The sequence below is a fragment of the Kogia breviceps genome, chromosome 12 (genome assembly GCF_026419965.1).
Source record: "Kogia breviceps isolate mKogBre1 chromosome 12, mKogBre1 haplotype 1, whole genome shotgun sequence".
Taxonomy (NCBI): domain Eukaryota; kingdom Metazoa; phylum Chordata; class Mammalia; order Artiodactyla; family Physeteridae; genus Kogia; species Kogia breviceps.
The window spans coordinates 3,353,353-3,371,939 of NC_081321.1; the positions used below are offsets into that span (position 1 = coordinate 3,353,353).

Here is an 18,587-nt window from a genome sequence, read left to right on the forward strand (position 1 = left end):
AAAAAGTTCTCAGATGCCCTGTGAGTAATCTGGAGAAGTCATGTTTCAGTGTAAGTCAGGACGTACCAGACCCTGAGCCCCCCATTCCTGAGAGACCACCAGAATCCCTGGCCTGTGGCTTAGCAGGTGATAACCCGACTCGGGGGGTGCTGCCTTCTCAGGACCAGAGGAAAGGCAGGTCTTCTACAGTGGGAGCAGTGGACAGCACCCCTTCCACCGAAACACCCCTGAAAGCCCCAAATCAGCCCTCCTGGGTGGAATCGGTGCCTTATCCACCTGGGTGGTCCTGCCCGTCACAGTGTCTGTGGGCGCCAGCATCACACACGTGTGTGGAGAGGCTACCGCCTGGCCAAGGCCGTGTGGCCGGCACGTGGTTGAGTCTGGAACTGAACCCAGGGATTCTGGTCGCAGAGCTTTTTGCTCACACGCTGGATCACCCTGGTGGCCGGTGGGGGGGGCGGCACTGGCCGAGCTCACAGCATGGGTGGGGTGGATGCCGGGTGTCAGGTGGTGACGGGAGACCAAGAGGGGAAACCCAGGCACAGGAGGGCCTCTCTCCGGCCCCCACGCAGCCTCCAGCCCTCAGCACCAGCCAGGAAGGCTAGGCGCGGCCCCTCCTGGGCAGTTCCCCGGCCCCCGGCAAAGGGCCCTGTGCCTTCACGCCTGTGCTGGGGTCACAGCCGGCAGCTCTAACGCCCACGTCTGTCCCCTTCGCTTTACTCAGCCCGGCCTGACCGTCTGAGAGTCTGGGGGCCGCACAGCTCAGCTACACCCCGAGAGTGCACGCAGGGCTGCACCTCGGTCTCTGCGGGCCCCGCGGCGTTCGCCGCTCCGACCACGTCTGTGCTGTGCGGCTGACAGCCGTCCAGTGTGAGCTTGGTAAAGGCCTCCCCAAAGCCCTGCTGGAGCCAAAAGGTCCGGACCGCGGCCCTGCGGCCTCACCCCTCCTTCTGACCCGTCTCACTCACGGCCCTCACGCCTGCCCCGCCCCCGGGAGTGTATAGGCTTTGACCCCCGTGTGCCCTCCTGCCCTGCCCTGTCCCTGTGTACCGCGGGGCGAAAGGAACCCGCCCCATGCCAGCACCCCCCCGACCCTCAAGCCCCCGCTGAGCTTTGCGAGCAGCCGGCCTCACACTCAGCCCCACCCCCAGTCTTTCCAGAATCGACCACCGGAATCCTGGTCTGATAGAAACCAGTAGTGAGAATTCCAAAGAAAGCTCTTGTAGCCTCTGCCCCCAGAGCCCTCCGTAAGGACACGCCACTTCCAAGTACACCAGACTGGACCCCAGACACGGAGGGGAGCAGCCTGCTAAGCACAGAACGGACCCAAACATTCACCTCCACCCCTGTACCACCTACCAAAGTTGGTTGTTGTTTTTTTTCCCTTTAATTCTCGAATGGAACAGTTTGAGCTGAAGAAGCAAAGTTGGATATTTTCTAAAGCTACAGATCCCAAGCGAAGCTGCAACAGCGCAGGACTCGCTGAACCAAACCGATACTTTCTTTAACAAGAGGCTCTGCAAGACCCTCGCAGAAATATTCCTCATTGTGACATTAAGGTGATTAATTAGAAGGTGAGTCTTCAGATGGATTTACTCTGCACGGGGCCAAGCCGAGATATGGTTTCTGGGGCAGATTCACTGGTGCCCACAAGACCAGACAGCTTGGCCCAGCTGGTGCCATCCTTGAGGTCAACTTTAAGAACTTTATATCACTGGACTTCCGGAATTTCTCCACGGGATTGATTCTATCACAAAGAGGGGAGCTTGGCCGAAGCTCCTCTCCTCTGTCCCCCCTGCGCTCTGCATGATTAGCGATGGAAACCAAGCCACAGCTGGAAATCAGGCTCAAGTGTCCAGGCAGGTGGGGTCGGGGTAGAGGAGCCGACCTACCGTCAGGGAGATAGTGAGAGAGGAGAGTCAGGGTGCAGCCGAGGTTAAGTCACGGGGAGAAGAGCTGGCCTGCAGCCCCCAGCTTGGCTGTGTGAGCTGATCACAGCCGCAGGAGGGTCGGGGAGCTCCGAGCGGCCAAAGAGGCCGGGCCGGAAAAGGCGGAGCCGGATGCTTAAGCGGCAGTGACCTCGGGGCGCGTGATTTTCTGGTAATTAACCGCCGGCTGGAGGCTGTCAGGGCTCAGGGCGCAGCTGCCCGCCTGTTCGTGCAGAAAAAGAGAGGATGTAGATTTTGGAGGCTTGAGCCATTCCAGTAACAAGATGTCACTGCTGAAGGATGAAGGTGACCTCTACCCTCCTGGCCCAGCCCAGGGCCCCCAGCCCAGGCCGTCCAGCCGTGGCGACTTCAGCTCTGGGCTGCTCTAAAGGATGCCAGGGTGCGCTCTGGCCCACGTCTGATGCTAACACAGTATTGTGTGCTGGCCCAGGGGGCTGGGAGCGGAGGAGAAGACCGGGGCTGGGGAGAGGAGAGCCGGTCCACAGAGGGAGGGGCAGCTGGAAGAGGGCGGGGGGCGAGGGGAGGCAGGAGGCTTTCAAGGGACACATCTAGAAGATGCAGCTGAGGCCGTCCAACGCCCAAGCCAAAATGCTGGGGGTCCAAAGGTCATACTGTGGGGGTCACAGGAGGAGAACACATTTCCAGAACCGCAAGCCAAAGCCAGGCATCCACTGGATTTCAGGCTAGGACTGCTAAGAGTTCAGCTGTGTGGGCGGCGAGAGCAGGGTCCAGAGGGGATGATGGCAGGGCCTGGCTGGGGGCATGAGGACCAGGCTCCTCTGGAGGTAAGGGGCCCAGGGACTTGGGGGATGCCACTGCCTGATCGATTTGGGCTCGGGAGGGGGGACATCACCCACTGCTGCCTCCTCCGAGTCCCCTGGCAGGGCCCGGATGTTCCTTAGGGCTGACTTCTCACGGGCCCTGGAGAGACGTCATACAGCCCGTGGGCACCTGTGCTCACGCCGGCACAGATGAGATTGTGCAAAGGGCTGGGGTAGCACGAAGCAGGTGGCAGGACCCCGGGATGGGACGGGTGCCAGGGTCCCCGGCAGTGGTCGTTCGAGGACAGAGTTGGCGACTGGGGGAAAGGGAGGCGGAGCAGAGTTCCTGCCAAGACTGGAGGTGAGGAAAAGTCTGGGGGCTCGGAGAGCTCAGAGGCTCTGATCAAGCCAAACGGGAGTGTCAAGCACCCACACGGTCCTCTGTCCTTTCATACAGGTGTCTCGTGTCTCGTATTCCCCACTAGCCTCCAAGCCAAGACGGGGTCTTAGTCCCTTCCGTGTCCTCTCCCCTGCCCGCCCTGCCTTGTGCCCAGAAGGGCAGGAAGTCTGGAATGTGCTGGAAATGCTTGTTGAGGCGGATGAATTAGGCAGCCCCGTCAGTGTCACCTGGAGCATGAGTTGAGGAAAACTGGAGAGGAGAAGGTGGCGGAAGGTTGCTGGCTGTAAAAACCGCCCCTTGTAGATGATTTGCTCCTACAAGCAGGCGGAAATCAGTTACATCTGCTGCAGCCCGGGAAAGGTGGGTCTTGAGCCCCGAAGGGTGCTGGTCAGAGAAGAGAGTGATGTCACACGAGGCGCCCTGGCCTGGGAGTCTGGCCTCTGGGACAAGACGCTGTGTGACCCTGGGGGAATCCCTCACCCTCTCTGGGCCGTCTGCATAAAACGTGGGGCTACGATGGGAAGAATGTCTTGGTGCCGCAGCTGGCATCGATCGGTCTGTGCAGTCAGGACCAAGCCTCCTCTGTCCTGGCCTCCTGCCTCCCTGCAGGGACATCTAGAAGGACACCCGGATCCTCCCCACTTCCTTACTCACGGCTACTCCAATCTGCTTGGCCAGCGGGCTTCCCTCCCTCCCTCCCCTTGGGGCCAGCCTGTCCTCCGGATGCCACATTCTCTGCTCGCCACCACACGGTGGGTTGAGTGATACCCTTCCTGGGCGTGTACGCATGTCTCCCCAGAGCTGGAGCTGCTAAGGCTTCTGGACACAGGTGTAAAGCCACACACTCCCATCAGCTTCACTAGGAATAAAGATGACATTGGACTGCCATCTCTCTGTTTCTGCTCTTACGCTCCATTGATTCCAAGCCCCCCTAAAGCCTCCGTGTGATGTACGGTGAGACAGAAGAGGGCACCCCGTGTCTCAAGGCCAGTGCCAGGGCCCGACACGAGGGCAGCACGTCCAGACAGCTGTCCAGCCACCACTCCCGTCCTGGTGCCAGTGGCGGAGGGGGCCTGCAGCCCCAAGTCTGTGACGTACCGCTACCACGGCCAAGAGGTTCGGATGGGGATCGGCCGGCGCGCTCACCTCACCGACAGGAAGGAAGGTGGGTCCCGCCCCCCCGCCTGCACCCGTGGCTCATGCTGGCCAGACAGGAGCTGAGACCAGCTCTGCACGCGGCCAAAGCAAAGCGGGCGGAGCGCCCACCTGCCCCCACCAGCCACGCCCTTCCAGGAGTCCGGCCAGAGTAGAGCAGCGACACTGACTGCCCTCAACAACCTTGCCAGCTGCCTACAGGGGGGCTGGGGGGGGCGTCTCCTCTCCAGATCAGCTCTCCCCACCCGCCAGCCCTCGCCAGGCCTTCCTTGCTGGGTGCCTGCTCGTGGCATAGGGTTTGCTTTACCGTTAACGTAAGGAGCGAAATGATACTGGGAAGGAAAAACGTCTGCATACACCCGGGGCCTCCAAATATTTGTTGAAGTACTATCTGCTGTCCACACCGCCTGCTCTGAGGATCTCCTCCGCTGAAGGGCTCAGTGATCAGGGCACTGAGTGTACCCAGCTAGGTGACAGGGACCAGAGCACGTGCCCTCCCGGTGGCGTGGTTAAACCCAGCCTCTGCTGAGGAAAGGAAGCAGGAAGCCGAATGATGGAAAGGCAGAGGTTACCCCCCCCCCCGCCCCCGATCAGCTCCAGGGTTTGGGACGCAGACAGATGCCGTTTACTGACCATCCCTGCCGTCCTGCAACGCACGGTACAAACACAGGCACACAGATGCAGAGGGACACAGACACCCACACACACTCTGCCCCTCCGAGGTCAGTCCACTCTGAGACCCGCTCGGCCCCCGCCGCGGGGCGATGACCCACTCACACGGAGCGGAGTTAGACCCACGTCCAACCCGGCCGGAGCACTTCTCTGGCGCACAGCCGACCCCGCACCCCGCAGCTCCCCGCAGCCTGCCCTCCGCTTCCCGGTGGACCAGGTGGCAGGCAGCTGGGTTACTGGACCCCAGTTCTCACCTCCCTGCTTCCCTTCCCACCTGGGATGCCAACGGCGGGCCCCGAGTCACAAGAAGGTGCGTGTCCACTCCCTGTGTTGGAGGCGTCCAGGAAAGGGGGACCCCGCGCCGGCTGGGACAGCGGAAGGGCCCGGACCAAGCCGGGGTGAGGGCCACGCGACCTCGGGCAAGTCTGTTTCTCCGCGGCTGAGGAGAGGGTGGGGAGTTCACTCCTCAGCTGCCTGGCAGCCCTTTCTGCGAAGCCCCGGAACTAAGTACGGCCACGGCAAGAAGGAGGCTGAGGGGAAGGGTCTGCGGGGCCTCGAGAGGAAAGGGGCCACACCCATCAGGCAGCCGCGTGCAGCCCAGGGCCTCTCCCACGTAGGGGCGACAGGCCCCTGCTGGGAGAGCGGGCTGGGTGACTGCGGGCTCTCGGGCAGCCTCTCCAGGATGGCTCTTGGGGTTATATCTGCACCTGCTTCCCCAGGAGCCTGGCGGGTGAGGAGCGGCCCTCTCCCTCCGATGCGGCGGAGCTGGGGTTCCCCAAGCCTTGGCTGCAGGACCCCTTCCTCTGACGCACATGGGCCGTGACTCAAGGGTCAGAGTACCACCAACAGACGAGGCTGTGGCCGCCCGGCTGGGTGGCTGGTAGGGCCCCGGCAAAGTAACACGTGGGTGGGGAACCAGCCCGGGGAGGACACGGTCCAAGGCCCGGGCGAGGGGACCCGGGCGCCCTCCGCGCCGCCTCCATTGCCTGCTTCTACAGAGACGGTGGCCCAGCAAAAGCTGTGGGGACCCTGGGAGTCACGGGCCTAAGAATAACTCCGTTTATTTAGGCTCCTTCTCAAAGGAGCTGTGGCGATGGTGATGCAAATGATAATTATAGCCACACTTTATGATCTTTATATAATGTGGTGACTCGTTTCCTCAGAGCTAAAATACCGCCTCTTTCTCCTCCTCACCCCTGAATGCGGACGGGGACACCAAGGTGGCCAGGAGTGGCCGGGTGACCTCCCAGAGGCCCCGGAGCAGGCCAGGCAGGATGCACCACGAACTGCTTTTCAGCCGGAGTCCTTCCTCCTTTGGTTATAACCAAGCCTGGATGTATCTGATGGAAGTGTTGCAACTTGGGGTCCCCTCAGTTTCAGAAACTGTTTCTACAACTTCCTCCTTTGAGTCCATACCCTCCCTAAATAGAAAAGAACCCCTGACCAAGACCAGTCGAGCCCGAACCATCTATCCTAATCTTCATTTGGCTGAAGATATAAAAGTGTTCAGAGCCCGCACTCCACACTCTACAAATATGCCTTTCTTTGGATCAGGGTGGCATCTGTGCTGGTCATTGGCCTTGGGCTGAGATCACGCAGCCTGCTAAAAAAGAAGATCTGGTGTGAATAATTTAAACCCTGTTCCCTCTCCCCCTTGCAGATTTCTGGCTCCGCGCAGATTATCGTTTCAGCACCGGCCAAGATGTGCTATTCCTGTCCCCGATGAACATTTCCTTCATGAGAAAGTGAGTCTGAGGGGCTGCAGATGTGCTGGGGGAAGGGCTCGGGCCAGGACGGACGCCGCGGGGCCCCTGGGCCCGAGGGAGCTGGACCGCCCTCGCCAGGCAGCTCTCAGGGACCTTTTGATGTCAAGCCAGATGCCTGGTCTTCCATCTTCCCCTTTCCTCTTGAGGGAGCGCTTTGTATAGCGCTACCCGCACTGCATTTGTCCATTTAGCTGATTAAAGATTTCAAAAGGAAGTCAGACACGGAGGGGGAAGAAAGAAACGAGACCAGGCAGGAAGAAGCTCCAGGAACCACAGAACACTTTTAAACTGACTTAAGTCTCCCTCTTGCCTCTAAATGGGAGCACCGGCTTTAAAATTCCTACTTTGCGTTATAACCCAAGAAAAGCCTTCCCGCCGTCTTCTTGGCTTAAACATTCAAACGCTCAGTAATTCAGAGGCCAGTGGGCCAGGACGTGGACTCCTCGGGATCCGCCCCTCACCTGTGCTCTGTCCTCGGACCTGGTCTGTCTTTGGTTCTTTCACGGGTCGGGCGGGGAAAAGCAAAGGCAGAAGATGCTAGGCTTCGAGGCTGGCTGCCTGTCAGCCCTCACCCCCACGCTCCTGGAGGCGGGCGGCTGTGTGTGTGTGTGTCCACACGCGCACTTTCTCCTGACCTCACTTTCAAGCGGGCGCCTCTCTGATGTGTCTGGTTAGCGACGCCGGGCCAGAGAGCTCACCGGTTCTGGGCGGGATAGAAGTGAACGCGGGCAGGAGGGTCAAGTGGGGCTGAGAAGGACGGCATCTCACACCCGCCTGTCCAGCAGCCCCTGCGCCCCCCAGCCCTGCCTCCAGGCCCAGGGAGACGAGAAAGCCCATCTGTCTGTCGACCCTCTGAAGTCCGGAAGGGTGGAGCAAGAGGTGCGCTCCCGGCCCCCGGGCCAGCCCGAGCCCCTGGCCGTCTTTGCACGGTCTCGGCCCGGCCCCGGGCACAGGGGTGGCCCCCAGGCCAAGTGACGGTCAGGCTGCGACTGGAGAGGCTGGACACGTGTTTTCGTAATGGCTCGGCCTGGATGGCGGGACACGTCTCGCGGATGGATCGTGTGGGAAGAGGGGAGGCTGAGGTCAGTGCTGGGCGGGCAGACAGCAGCCGATTACAGACCCCTCGGCTCCCCTCTGGTCTCCGAGACGCCACGCGGAAAAGAGCTCACGGTTTGACAGCCTCCGAAAAGGCCACTAACGCTGAGTGCCCCCATTAACACCTGGGTGACCCCCACTCTCCCCGGGGCCCTGCAGCCCCTTGGATGGAGAGTGAGACCCGACGGCCCTTGGGTTCCCTTCTGGCCTGGGTGAGTTCTGACCGTGCACAGTTATTTCTGCACTCTGACGAGGGCGAGGGCTTCTAGGGTTCCACCCCACCCCGTCTCCTGCCCTGGGGCCGGGCTGGGCCCCGCGGGAGTCACTCTTGCACCCCAGACTTCTGAGGGCGGCCGCTCCGCGCAGGTGTCCGCGGACTCGGGAGAGACGGCGTCTCTGCACCCGCCGTCCCGCTCGGCTTCCCTCCGACACGCGTGGCCTCCCCGGGTGACGCGGAGGTGATTCTAACAGAGCAGCATCCACAAGGCAGCCCTGGGCCTCACTGGCCCCATGTCTCCCAGGCCAGCTTTCTCACCTGGGGGTGAACGGCACCTTCTAGAGGCTGTGCTGAGCGGCGGGTGGGAGCAGGGGCCCGGGGACAGCCACCCGCCAGCGGTGTGGCCAGACCTGATGGCTTAGCCTCTCTAAGCCCACCTTCCTCACCTCCAAAACGTGGGGCTGGCGTGAGGCCCAAAGGAACGAACACGCCTTAGCGCTTGGAACAGCTTGGCACACAGAGGCCACGACTCTGTGACTCTGCAGGGCTGCTCGGAGAGGAAGGGGCCGCTCCGCGATCCAAGCCCATTGTGTTATAATGGCGCCCCGGCAGAAAGCGGGCGGCTGTTTCCCAGGCTGCAGGGGACCACGGGCCACAGGACTCCTTTAGAACCAAGAGGGCGGGCTCTGGGTGGGAAGGATGGCCGGCAGCTTTGCCTCCCAGGCCAGAGGGCTCAGCCCAAGACCAGAGGCCAAGGCGAAGGCCCTGCTTCCCGCAGGACCAGGGCAGAACGGGTCACGGATGATGCCGGGGACGGGCTCTGTCTGGGCCCAGCACCCCGGTCCCCGTAAGCCTCAGTCGTGGAGGGCTGGGCCTCCCTGCCCCTCACCACCAGCCGCCCCACAGGCCGGGTCCCTCATCATGTCTCGAGTCCCCACCCAGCTCGCACGGGTCCCATCAAGGGTGTCAGCGGGCTCACCAGGACTCAGGAGTTGGGGACGGTGGGCAGGACAGGCTGGCTCAGGGCACCACTGTCCCACGGCTGGAAGGACAGCTCAAGTCAAAGCCACGCTCTGGTGGCTGGTCCCCGTGGGCCTTCACCGCCCCCCCAGCATCCATGCAGCCTGCACCCTGCTCTGGGCGACCCTCAGCAGAGCTAAGGACTTTTCCTAGGCGTGGGGGGGGGGGGCTGTCCCGCCGAGCCCGGGCACAGGTGCTGCTGCCTCCAGAGCTAAAAACTAGGTCACGGCTGGCGAAAGAGGCGGCGGGGCTCGGCCCCTCCGGCCCCTCCGCTCTCGGGTCAGACGCGGGGGGGCCGAGGCTGCCACGTCAGCAATGGGCACGGGAAGGGGGGCAGGGAGGGTGCAGCCCTCAAGGCTTCTTCCCGCAGCCTTTTCAGGCTCAGCCTGATTGAATCCAGCCCCGGCCCTTCCCTTCTGAGTCCGGATGTTTTGGAGCCTGCCCTGCCTGCACCGGGCTTGTCGTTGGGGAGGTGAAGGGGGAGATGCCACCCGGGCCTCAGGGAGCCTGCCCTGGCGACGGGTGCCCAGGAGGGAGGGAGGGTCTGGGAGTCCTGAGCGGGACTCTGGCTTCCACCCGCTCGAGCGCGGCCCTTCCTTTCCTGACACTTGGAGCCAGAGGTGGGGTGCAGGTGTCCTCTCAGCTTTCCAGGGGGGGCGTCCTACGAGGAGCCTGTGCCGCCCACCTCACCCATGAAACACCTGCCCAGACGATCACACCTGAGTCTGATCAAGCTTCTACACCCAACTACGAGGACATCACCAGGAAGGCATGAGAAAGCCCAGACTGGGAGAGAGTGAAGCACAAATGACCTGGTTCCTTCAACAGGTAAATTGCAAGGAAACAAACAGAGAGATCGATGTGGAGCTTAGAGACTAAAAGTGACTTGGGAGACAAATCGACCGACTCTAATACACAGACCTTACAAATTTAGATTCTGATTCAAATAAACTGCAAAAAAAAAAAAAGAAAGAAAGAACAGCTTACGGGTCAATTGGGGAAATTTGGAATTGCCTGGTTATTTCATGATATCAAGGAATGACTGTTAATTGTTTTTAGGTGTGAAAAAGAATCCTTACGTTTTTGAGGTACACCCTGAAGTTTTTACAGGTGACATGATGTCTGGGGTCTTGGGTGGGGCGGGGAACGGGGGAGGGTGCAGATGGACAGGATTGGCTCTGAGATGGTGGCCGTGAGTCTGGGTGAGGACCTGGAGCTTCATTATAACGTTCTTTTCATTTTTGCCTATTTTTGCAAATCACCATGATAATATCTGGACAGAGGAAGAGGAGGGGGAGGAGGAGGAGAAAAAAGGGGAGGAGCAGTGCTGCCGCCACCTCCAGGGTGCCCTCCTGGCTTGGGTCCCACGCACCTGGAGACCATGGCAGCCTTCCCGAGGCCTCCAAGACCAAGGCCAGCGTCACCAGGTGGGGCTCTCGGCGCGGAGCCTGGTCGGGGGGCCAGGGTCTCAGAAGCCCCGGGCAGGTGGCCCTACCCCGCCCACGGCGCTGGGCAGGGCCGGGCGGGCACTCACCGCAGAGAGGCAGCTCCTGTCCTCGCGGATGACGGCGCCGAAGCCCAGGAAGCCGGTCACCATGACGAGCGTGCCCGCGAAGATGAGGATGTAGGCAGATGCGGCGAAGGTGCTGGAGGCCAGGAAGCCGAGGTAGCCGCTCTTCTCCACCAGGGTCCAGACGCCCACGGCCATGACCGCGGCGCCCCCCATCTGCGGGACACCGGGTCTGAGCACCCACCGCCTACGAGGCCCTTCTCGTGCATCATCTCATTTGGTCCTTTGAGGAGCCCGTGGGAGGTGTCTGGCTGCCCATTTTGTAGATGGGGAAACAGAGGCTTACCCATGGTCGAGGGGAGAGGCGGGGACAGAGTCTGGATCCAGGTCTGACTCTCGGTCCCGTGCTTCCCACCACGATGCCCGTGCGTCCCCGTCGTGAGGCAGGGACCCTCCAGTTGTGGGGACCCCCTCCCGCCGTCCCCGCCCCCAACCCCGAGGGCTCCTCCCCAGCCTGCATCGCTGGCGGGCCACTTTCACGAGCCCCCTTCTCATCGCCTGTGGGGGAAGCGCCACCGGGCTTCTCACCTCTGCTCTACAGACAGAGGACGAGGCCAACAGAGGAAGGGGAGCTGCCCGAGGGCCGCCTCTGCGGGGCGACACAGGGCAGGGCCAGCCCCAGCTCGGAGCCTGGGCCTGCGGCTCCGCCGAGCCCCGCCAAAGGAAGAGACACACGCTCCACAGGCTGGAGTCGCTCTGGGACGGCCGGACACCCAGCAGGAGGGGAGGGGTCCTCTTCGCCGACCGTCTGATCCCTTTCGGCCCTGATCCCAGGAGGGGAGCCTGGGAAATACAGCTGCCCTGTTCCTTCTGCAGTGAGGCTGAATGACCCTTTCTGTGGCTGTGACCCTGGGCAAAGTATGTGTGTGTGTGTCCCCGAGGTGCCAGATGGTGAGCAGCAGGGGTGTCTGCCTGCCCAGGGTTTCGGGGGGGCAGGACCCCGGAACCTGTGACCAGACCTGCCACCTGCTCCTGGGAAGGCCGATGTCCGTCTGGCCCCCAGCCTCCCTGCCTCATCTGAGAATGAGTTCTTCTCAGATGGGGGCCGCTGCCCCCTCAGGGGGTCCTGAGCTTGGCCGAAGGTGGGCGGCCCCAGTGGGCTCGGTCCCACGCTGCCCCGATGACTCCGTACAACCCGCCTGCCGTTCGCAGACCTCAGCGGGGCTGACGGAAGCTCCTTAGCAGCGAGTCTGCACCAGGCACCTCCATGGCTCAACTTTCCACATTCTCTTCCCGGCTTCACAATGCTTCAGGAGGCTTAGGGCAGGCAGGTGGGAGCAGGCATTTTCTCTTTTGCATTTGAAGAAATGGAGGCTGGAGAGAATAGAGCTTGCTCAAGAGGACACCCTCCTGCACACGCCCCCCCCCCCACCGCCCCCGCAGAAACCTCCGCCCAGAGGTTCGAGATTGAGATGCAAACCCAGGTCTGCTGAGGGCCAGTGTGGGGCTCCGTCCCGGGATCGCACACGGGGCTGGGCCTGCTCCCCTACTCACTCCTGCTTTTTACATACATCTGTTTCCTTTTCAGGGGCGTTTCATCCCCCTTAGCACCTCTAGCGGGTAAGAGAACCAGGTGGAAGGATGTCGCACGGCTCCAAACGGAATCCACCTCCCTTGATTCCACGGCACATGTTTTCTCTCACATTTTAACATCTCCAAAACCAGACACATCTTATGGTTGATGGCATCTTACAACCACGCTTGGCCGCGCTCTTGCCTTGCGGTACAGAAAACCATGGTGTATCTTACAAGTGATGGTATCTTAGGCTGGATGAAATCCTGGACTACAACAGGCTTTCCAATCCTCTGCAGCGTGGGCTACCTCTGGTCACATGACCTCCAGGACCAGTGAGGAATTCTCTCCATCTGGGTCAACAGGATTTTGTGTCAAGTGAGGGTTTCCAGCAAAATATTCTGCACAGAATCTCTCTGCCCCTACAGCCTGCCCGGGAGGCTTGAGGGAGGGTCCCAACTGTGCGTAACTGGCTGTGTGACCTAAAGATGGTCCCTTCACCTCTCTGGGCCTCAGTTGCTTCATCTCTCAAACACGGTGGACGTGTTAGACAAGTGGTTCCCAACCTATAACCACCAAGGGCCCCTTTGATTACTTTTTCCCACGGCTCTTATGTTTTGAAGGGTCTCTGCCTATGAAACACAGTGCATTAAGTAATCGTTCATTTCTCATTTTCTATTAATCAAAGGCACGTGGCAGTACCAAGAAGAGATTCTGAGCAGCATGAAACAGTCACCGTGGCCACACTAAGTGGATCTCACTTTTGACGCGTGTAGTGTCTTTACACAGACACGTCACCCACCAGGCCTGTCAACCCCACAGGCTTAGCATCGGATCTGGAACCACCAAAGGGGGTACGTGTGGACCGCACTGGGGACACCTGATCTGCTGGAGGACACGGAACCCACTGAGAATCTGATAAAAAGCTTCGGACGCTTTGCCCAGAGAAGCGTCATCCACATAAAATGACGTGCTCAGCTTCGCGGGCTGAGGCCTCATCTTGCATCTCACAGTGACCCCGGTGTAGACGGACGTCTCTGGGGCCCCCTCCACCTTGCACCCTCTAAAGGCAGTGCTTCTCAGCGGGGCCACACCACCACCCAGAGACCTCTGAACATCACCAAGGTGACTGGACTTCTGGGGGTGGGATCAGGCCCGGATCCTTTACTAAGTTCCCAGGTGGTTCCAGCTGAGAACCACCGCGTAGCTTCCTAGTCAACAGGGGTCAGTCCTGTCCCCTCCCCCAGCAGGATCCCAGGAACATCCTGCCGTGGGGCCGCGGCCTGGAGGCCCAGCTCAGGACCGTCCCTCCCGCCACTTCCCTGTCTGCATCAGGGTGTCTGCTTTGATAGGAGCTTTGGGGCAGAAGCGGGGGCGGGCGATGAGGAGCAGGATTTTCAGCCCAAATGGAGGAAAGTTAAATTACGCAAGAAAGGCAGAAACTGTGTGCTCCCAGGGGAGGGAGGCGGTGCTGTGAGAAGTGCAGCCGCGGATAAGCACGCTGACCCCCTAGGAGAGGAGTGTGTCCCGGTCACAGAAACGGCGGGGATCTGGCAAAGCAGGCAGGGCTGCAGCTCAGCCAGGGTGGCAGCAGGACCCTCGCCCATAGGGGAGGGGCCGGGCGGACACACCGTCCTGATTAAGGTCTGGAAAGCAACAAATTCCCACTGGTCCTGACATGCAGAAGAAGTCAGGAGGCGAGTCCGAGTCAGTGGGGCTCCCAGACCTCCCCTGGGGTGTCACATAGCGTCTGCTGGGGACGCCCAGTGGGATTTGCCATCAGGAGCAAGAGGGTTTCAAGCCCTTCGGGGGGTGCCCTGCTTGGGACCCGGCTGGCTCTTCAGAAAACGATCTCTCCTTTGGGCAGGGGAAGTCGAGGCTGCCCAAGGTCGGGACGGGTCACCAGGGAGGGAGTCTTGGGAGGGAAGGGGTCAGTGGGCTTGGCTCCCAGCCCTGGCCGTGCCCCTGACTAAGTGTGTGACTGTGTAGACATTTCGCCTCTGGAAGCCTCAGTTTCTTCGTCTGTAAAATGGCCAGATGAGGAGCTCTGAGGTCTTCCGCCTGGGTGACATGTCCACGACCATCTGCCAATACACCTCCAGCAAGATGCTCACGGCTCTCGTCAAGTGGTTCAGAGATGCCGGGTCAGCAGAAAGAGCCCTGGAAGTGGCCCCGAGGAAGACCGGAGCCAGATGACCCCACTGAGCTGGACAACGACTATTTGCATAGAGTTGATTCGACAGTATTTGGCTCTTTTCGGAAACTGGGTTGGATTTCTTTGGAATATTAAGTACATTTTTCAAAACCACAGCCTGTAGCCAATCAGGCAGAAAACCCCGCAGAGGGTGAAGCTGGCCTTCTTGCCACCCAGGCCACAGGCAGGCCGGGAGGGGCGGGCAGGTCACCCGGGCCATGTAATTTTAGGAACGGCCCATGTGTAGAGAAGAAAAATGGCCAAAAGCTTGCCTGTCATCGTGCGGAGAAGGATTAGCCTGAGCGGCCGTGCACACCGAGTCTCGAGAGACCTAAGGCCGCAGACCCGGAGGAAAGCAGGCGGAGTGTAAAAATCGTTGCACGGTCTTCCTCTCCTCGTCAGGCTGCTGCATGGCTTCTGGGCTGGGATCGGGGAGGGGACCGGCCGGTGGAGCAGGCCCAGGACGCGGGGGCTCCCGACACGGGAGGACGCCGGGGCAGGACCGCTCTCTGCCCTCAGTGCCGGGCCGCCCGTGGCACGGGGAGGGGGCGGAGATCGCACAGGTGGTGGTGCAGTCCACCCCACTAAGCGTTTGCTGGGGGCCTCCCGGTGCCAAGCAGCGCCTGGACTGGGAAGGACTGGGGGCTGGACGAGTGTTCACCCGGTTAGAACCACCCCTGTCCTCCACGCCCCCCCCCCCAGTCTCATTAATGGCACCACCACGGCCCAGACAAGCACCCCCATGGCCGTGGCCACCCTGGACTTCTCACTCTCTTGCAGGGACAGCAAGGGCCAGTCTCCTCACCACACGGGCACATCTCATGGGACTGGCTGGGGGGGGGCGGACTCAGATCACCTGTTCTCTTCCACACGCAGCTCAGAACCTGGAGGGATGCTGCCTGGCGCTGCCCCGCCCCCCTCCCAGCCAATCAGCCTGTCCGCGCGCTAGTCCTCGCCCGCACGGGTTTCTGCAGGTACAGGCATCCCGGCGTGTTTGCTGCGGCCGGTACTCTGTCTGCCTCCCCCTCTAGATTCTCGGTTAAACCTCACTCATCTCAGCACATCCGCAGCAGAGCCCTCCACGTACGAGCGATGCCCTGTAACTCCCCACGGAAGGAGGAGGGACCGAGGAAAGAGTCAGGTCTCACCCTTTTATATTCCGGACGAAGCAACGGAGGCCCAGAGAGCAGTGACTTTGCCGAGGACCCGTGACTGACCGGGGGGGGGGCCTAGAACTCAAGAAACCTGACGTCCACTTCACGCCCTCTTCACCCACTGGGCTGCGGACACCCCCAGGAAAGCTGAGAGGGGTGGCTGGGCTGCAGCGGGGACGGCTCAGAGTGGCCACCACAGGCCTCGTCCTGGACCGGCCTCCCCACCGTGGCCCTGGGCAGACCGGATGTGCATTCCCCCCCCGAGGAGGGGCCTGTCCCCCAGCAGATGCTGAAGCACAGAGAGGCAGGATGCCCGGACACCGCGGGGTCCCGCGACTTCAGCACCTTAACAAGGGACGCGACAGAGACGCCGGCCACGGGGCCCCTCAGCTGTGCTCCCCCAGGCGATCTGTCCCAGCAGGTGGGTGGGCTGACGGTGAACACAGTGCAGGCTTCTCCCCTCGGCCGCGGGGTGAGCAGAGGCTCTTCCCGGCCAGGCCCTCCCCGGGGACCCTGGAGGGGTGCTCTCAAGCCACTTCACTGCCCTGGTCGGGCGAGTCCTCCATCACCGCTGCCTCCTGTCTCGGTCCGCGTCCCCCTAAGGGATCCCAGGGATCCCCTGGAGTCTGAGCCCCACTGGCCCCCGAGGGAGGTGCTGACACTGCAGCCAGCACCCGTGCAGGACAGAGCTTCCGCAGCAGAGGTGGCAGCCCCAGGCAAGGGAGCCGCTGCTTCCCTGGCTCTCCCACGGCCTGCGGAGCTCCCGGGAGGTTGGAAAAGGTTTATTAACACTGCCAAGGAGCTAATTAAAATAATACATCAGAGAACAACATTGCAGGGGTGATGGGAGCTGCAGGAACCCACGTAGGAAATGGGAGGGGCAGGTAAAGCACTTCCTAGGCGGCTGCATAGGAAGCTTGGGCCACATTTTCTTTTTTAGGGTCATGAAGGCTTTGGCGTTTTTGGCTCCTGACGCAGAGCTGTATCCAAGGGGGCCGCCCCTGGGCTCAGTGAGATGGTCGTGTTCAACTCTGCATCAGTCGACCTGCGTGGTGGGGGTGGGGTGGGAGTCAGGGGCGGGGTGATGGTGAAGGGGGGGCAGCATGGGTTGAATTGGGGGTAGGGGTGCAGAGGTGGGGCAGAGCTTAGATACAGGATGCGGGTGTGTCTTGTGATGCTATACTTCAGTTCTGCTTATGTTCTCCATGCTCGGCGTGTCCGAACTGTCCACACCATCAAAACGTCCCAATCCAGGTTCAACCCTGACTCCTGGGGACAGTTTGGAGTCCAAGTAAGCATGGAGATGGCAAAGGGCACCAGACGCAGAGTCAGCAAAGCCAGACTTGACCTAGACCTCTACCAGTCATCTCAGCTGAAGTTTTATCATCCGCAGAATATGGGGATGAAGATAATGACAGAGTGCCTGTAGAATCACTTCGGAGTGTGAGATGATTTATAAGCCTCATATTGTGCGATGGTGGCAGCTGGTGGAGACTTGGTTTAAAGTCTCATCCAGACCTTGCACTGCATGACTGGCACCTGAATCCTGCCCTCCTGGGGGTGGAGGGGGTGCTGTTCCCCCCATCTCACTGCTCTGGGTGTTTCAAACTTTGGGATGTAACCATTTAGGGCTGTGAGCTAAACTTGGTGGGTGGTGACCTGTGCTAAAGAACCGAACCAAAGCAAACCACCAGGCTATAGAGGAGAAAGCATCTGAGTGCGCTGCACACGGTAAGGGTAAGCTTAGCTGCGTGAACAATGCTTCACGTGAGCAAGTCTTATGCTTCCATGAATTTCGTATATGGCTCATGATGCCCAAAGCCTCCAAGCCAGAGCTATGGACACAGAAAGCTGTTAGACACGAGGCGTGCCCCTTCGTCTAATCATAATAGTTATGCATAACAGCTGAGCACCAGGTAGGTGTGTGCCAGACACGGTGCGAAATGGTTTTCTAAATACTCATCTTTAACTCTTACAGGTACTGATATTCCCGTTTGACGTATGAAAAATGGGAAGCTCGGTGAGATTAAGTGATTTGCCTAATGTTTTGGCCTGCTCAAGGTTGCCCTAATAAAACGCCATAGCAGAGCAGCTTAAACAACAGAAATTTATTTCTATTTATTTCTCGCGGTTCTGGAGGCTGGAAGTCCTCCAAATAAGGTGCCGGCTGATTCCGTTTTGGTGAGGACCTTCTTTGCTTACAGACGACGGCTGTCTCCTCACTGTGTCTTCATGGCCTCTCCTCTGGGCAGGTTTAGAGAGAGAGCTCTCTTCCTCTACTTGTAAAGCCAATCCCATCGGATTAGGACCTCACCCTTGTGACTTCATTTAACCTTGATTACCTCCTAAACGCCCTGTCTCCAAATACAGTCACGTTGAGGGTTAGGGCTTCGACATATGGATGCCTGTGGGTCACAGTTCAGCCCACAGCACCTAATCTTCCATGGCAAATAGACAGTGGGGTCTCAACTTGAGCCTGAACTTGAGCCCAAGTTTTCCGGGCACCCGGGACACCGGGAAAGTGCAGGACTCCGAGCTGGAGGCAGGCTCTGGAGGCAGAGCCAGGCTGGCTCACCGGCTTAGGGGTCGGAGAGAGGGGCCTCCAGCTCTGGGGCTTCAGGCAGACTGCTTCCACCTTGGTAACACAGGGCTCGGTAGAGCCGTGCACGGCCTCGGGGCACTGGGAGGGGGCGGGGGGATGCAGAGCCCAGGGAAGGCCTGCAACAGAAAGCTCCACGGAGGCTGGGAGCTTTGTCCACGGACGCATTCCAGGCGTCCGCAACAGGGCTCGGCACTTAGCACGCGCTTAATAAATGCCATGGAATAGATTTTCAATGATCACTGACCAGAACACCTGGATGTTAGCACCAGCTTTCCTTATCACCACGACAAGACCTTGGGCAGGATTCTGAACTGGGTGTGCCTGCCCCCCGGTCTGTAACGTGAGGATAGCAGTGACACGGCCGCCAGGGTTGACCTGCGGGCGGGTCGCAGGGGGTAACCCACGGAAGGTCTGTCTCCAGCGGCACCTCTCAGATGCCAGGCATCGTAACCCCGCAGGGAGGACCTGGGCGTCCCTGTCCTCTCTGTGCTGCATTTGGACGGCGTGGCGAGGTGATGT

General features: G+C 60.4%; 1 protein-coding gene across 13 annotated transcripts in view; it reads right to left on the minus strand.

The window, feature by feature from the left end:
* Positions 1-18,587, minus strand: part of TSPAN11 (tetraspanin 11) — a 63,921-nt gene that overhangs the window by 16,378 nt on the left and 28,956 nt on the right. For 10 of the 13 annotated variants that reach the window (XM_067008555.1, XM_067008552.1, XM_067008561.1 and 7 more), the window contains one exon: positions 10,570-10,761. The exons of 1 other annotated variant lie outside the window; for it this stretch is intronic. In XM_067008555.1, coding sequence (XP_066864656.1) covers positions 10,570-10,761 — 192 coding nt within the window. Of the gene's footprint in view, positions 1-10,569; positions 10,762-11,564; positions 11,730-11,759; positions 11,920-18,587 lie in introns of those variants that run through there. 2 more of the 13 variants (XM_067008558.1, XM_067008559.1) reach the window with 2 other exon arrangements.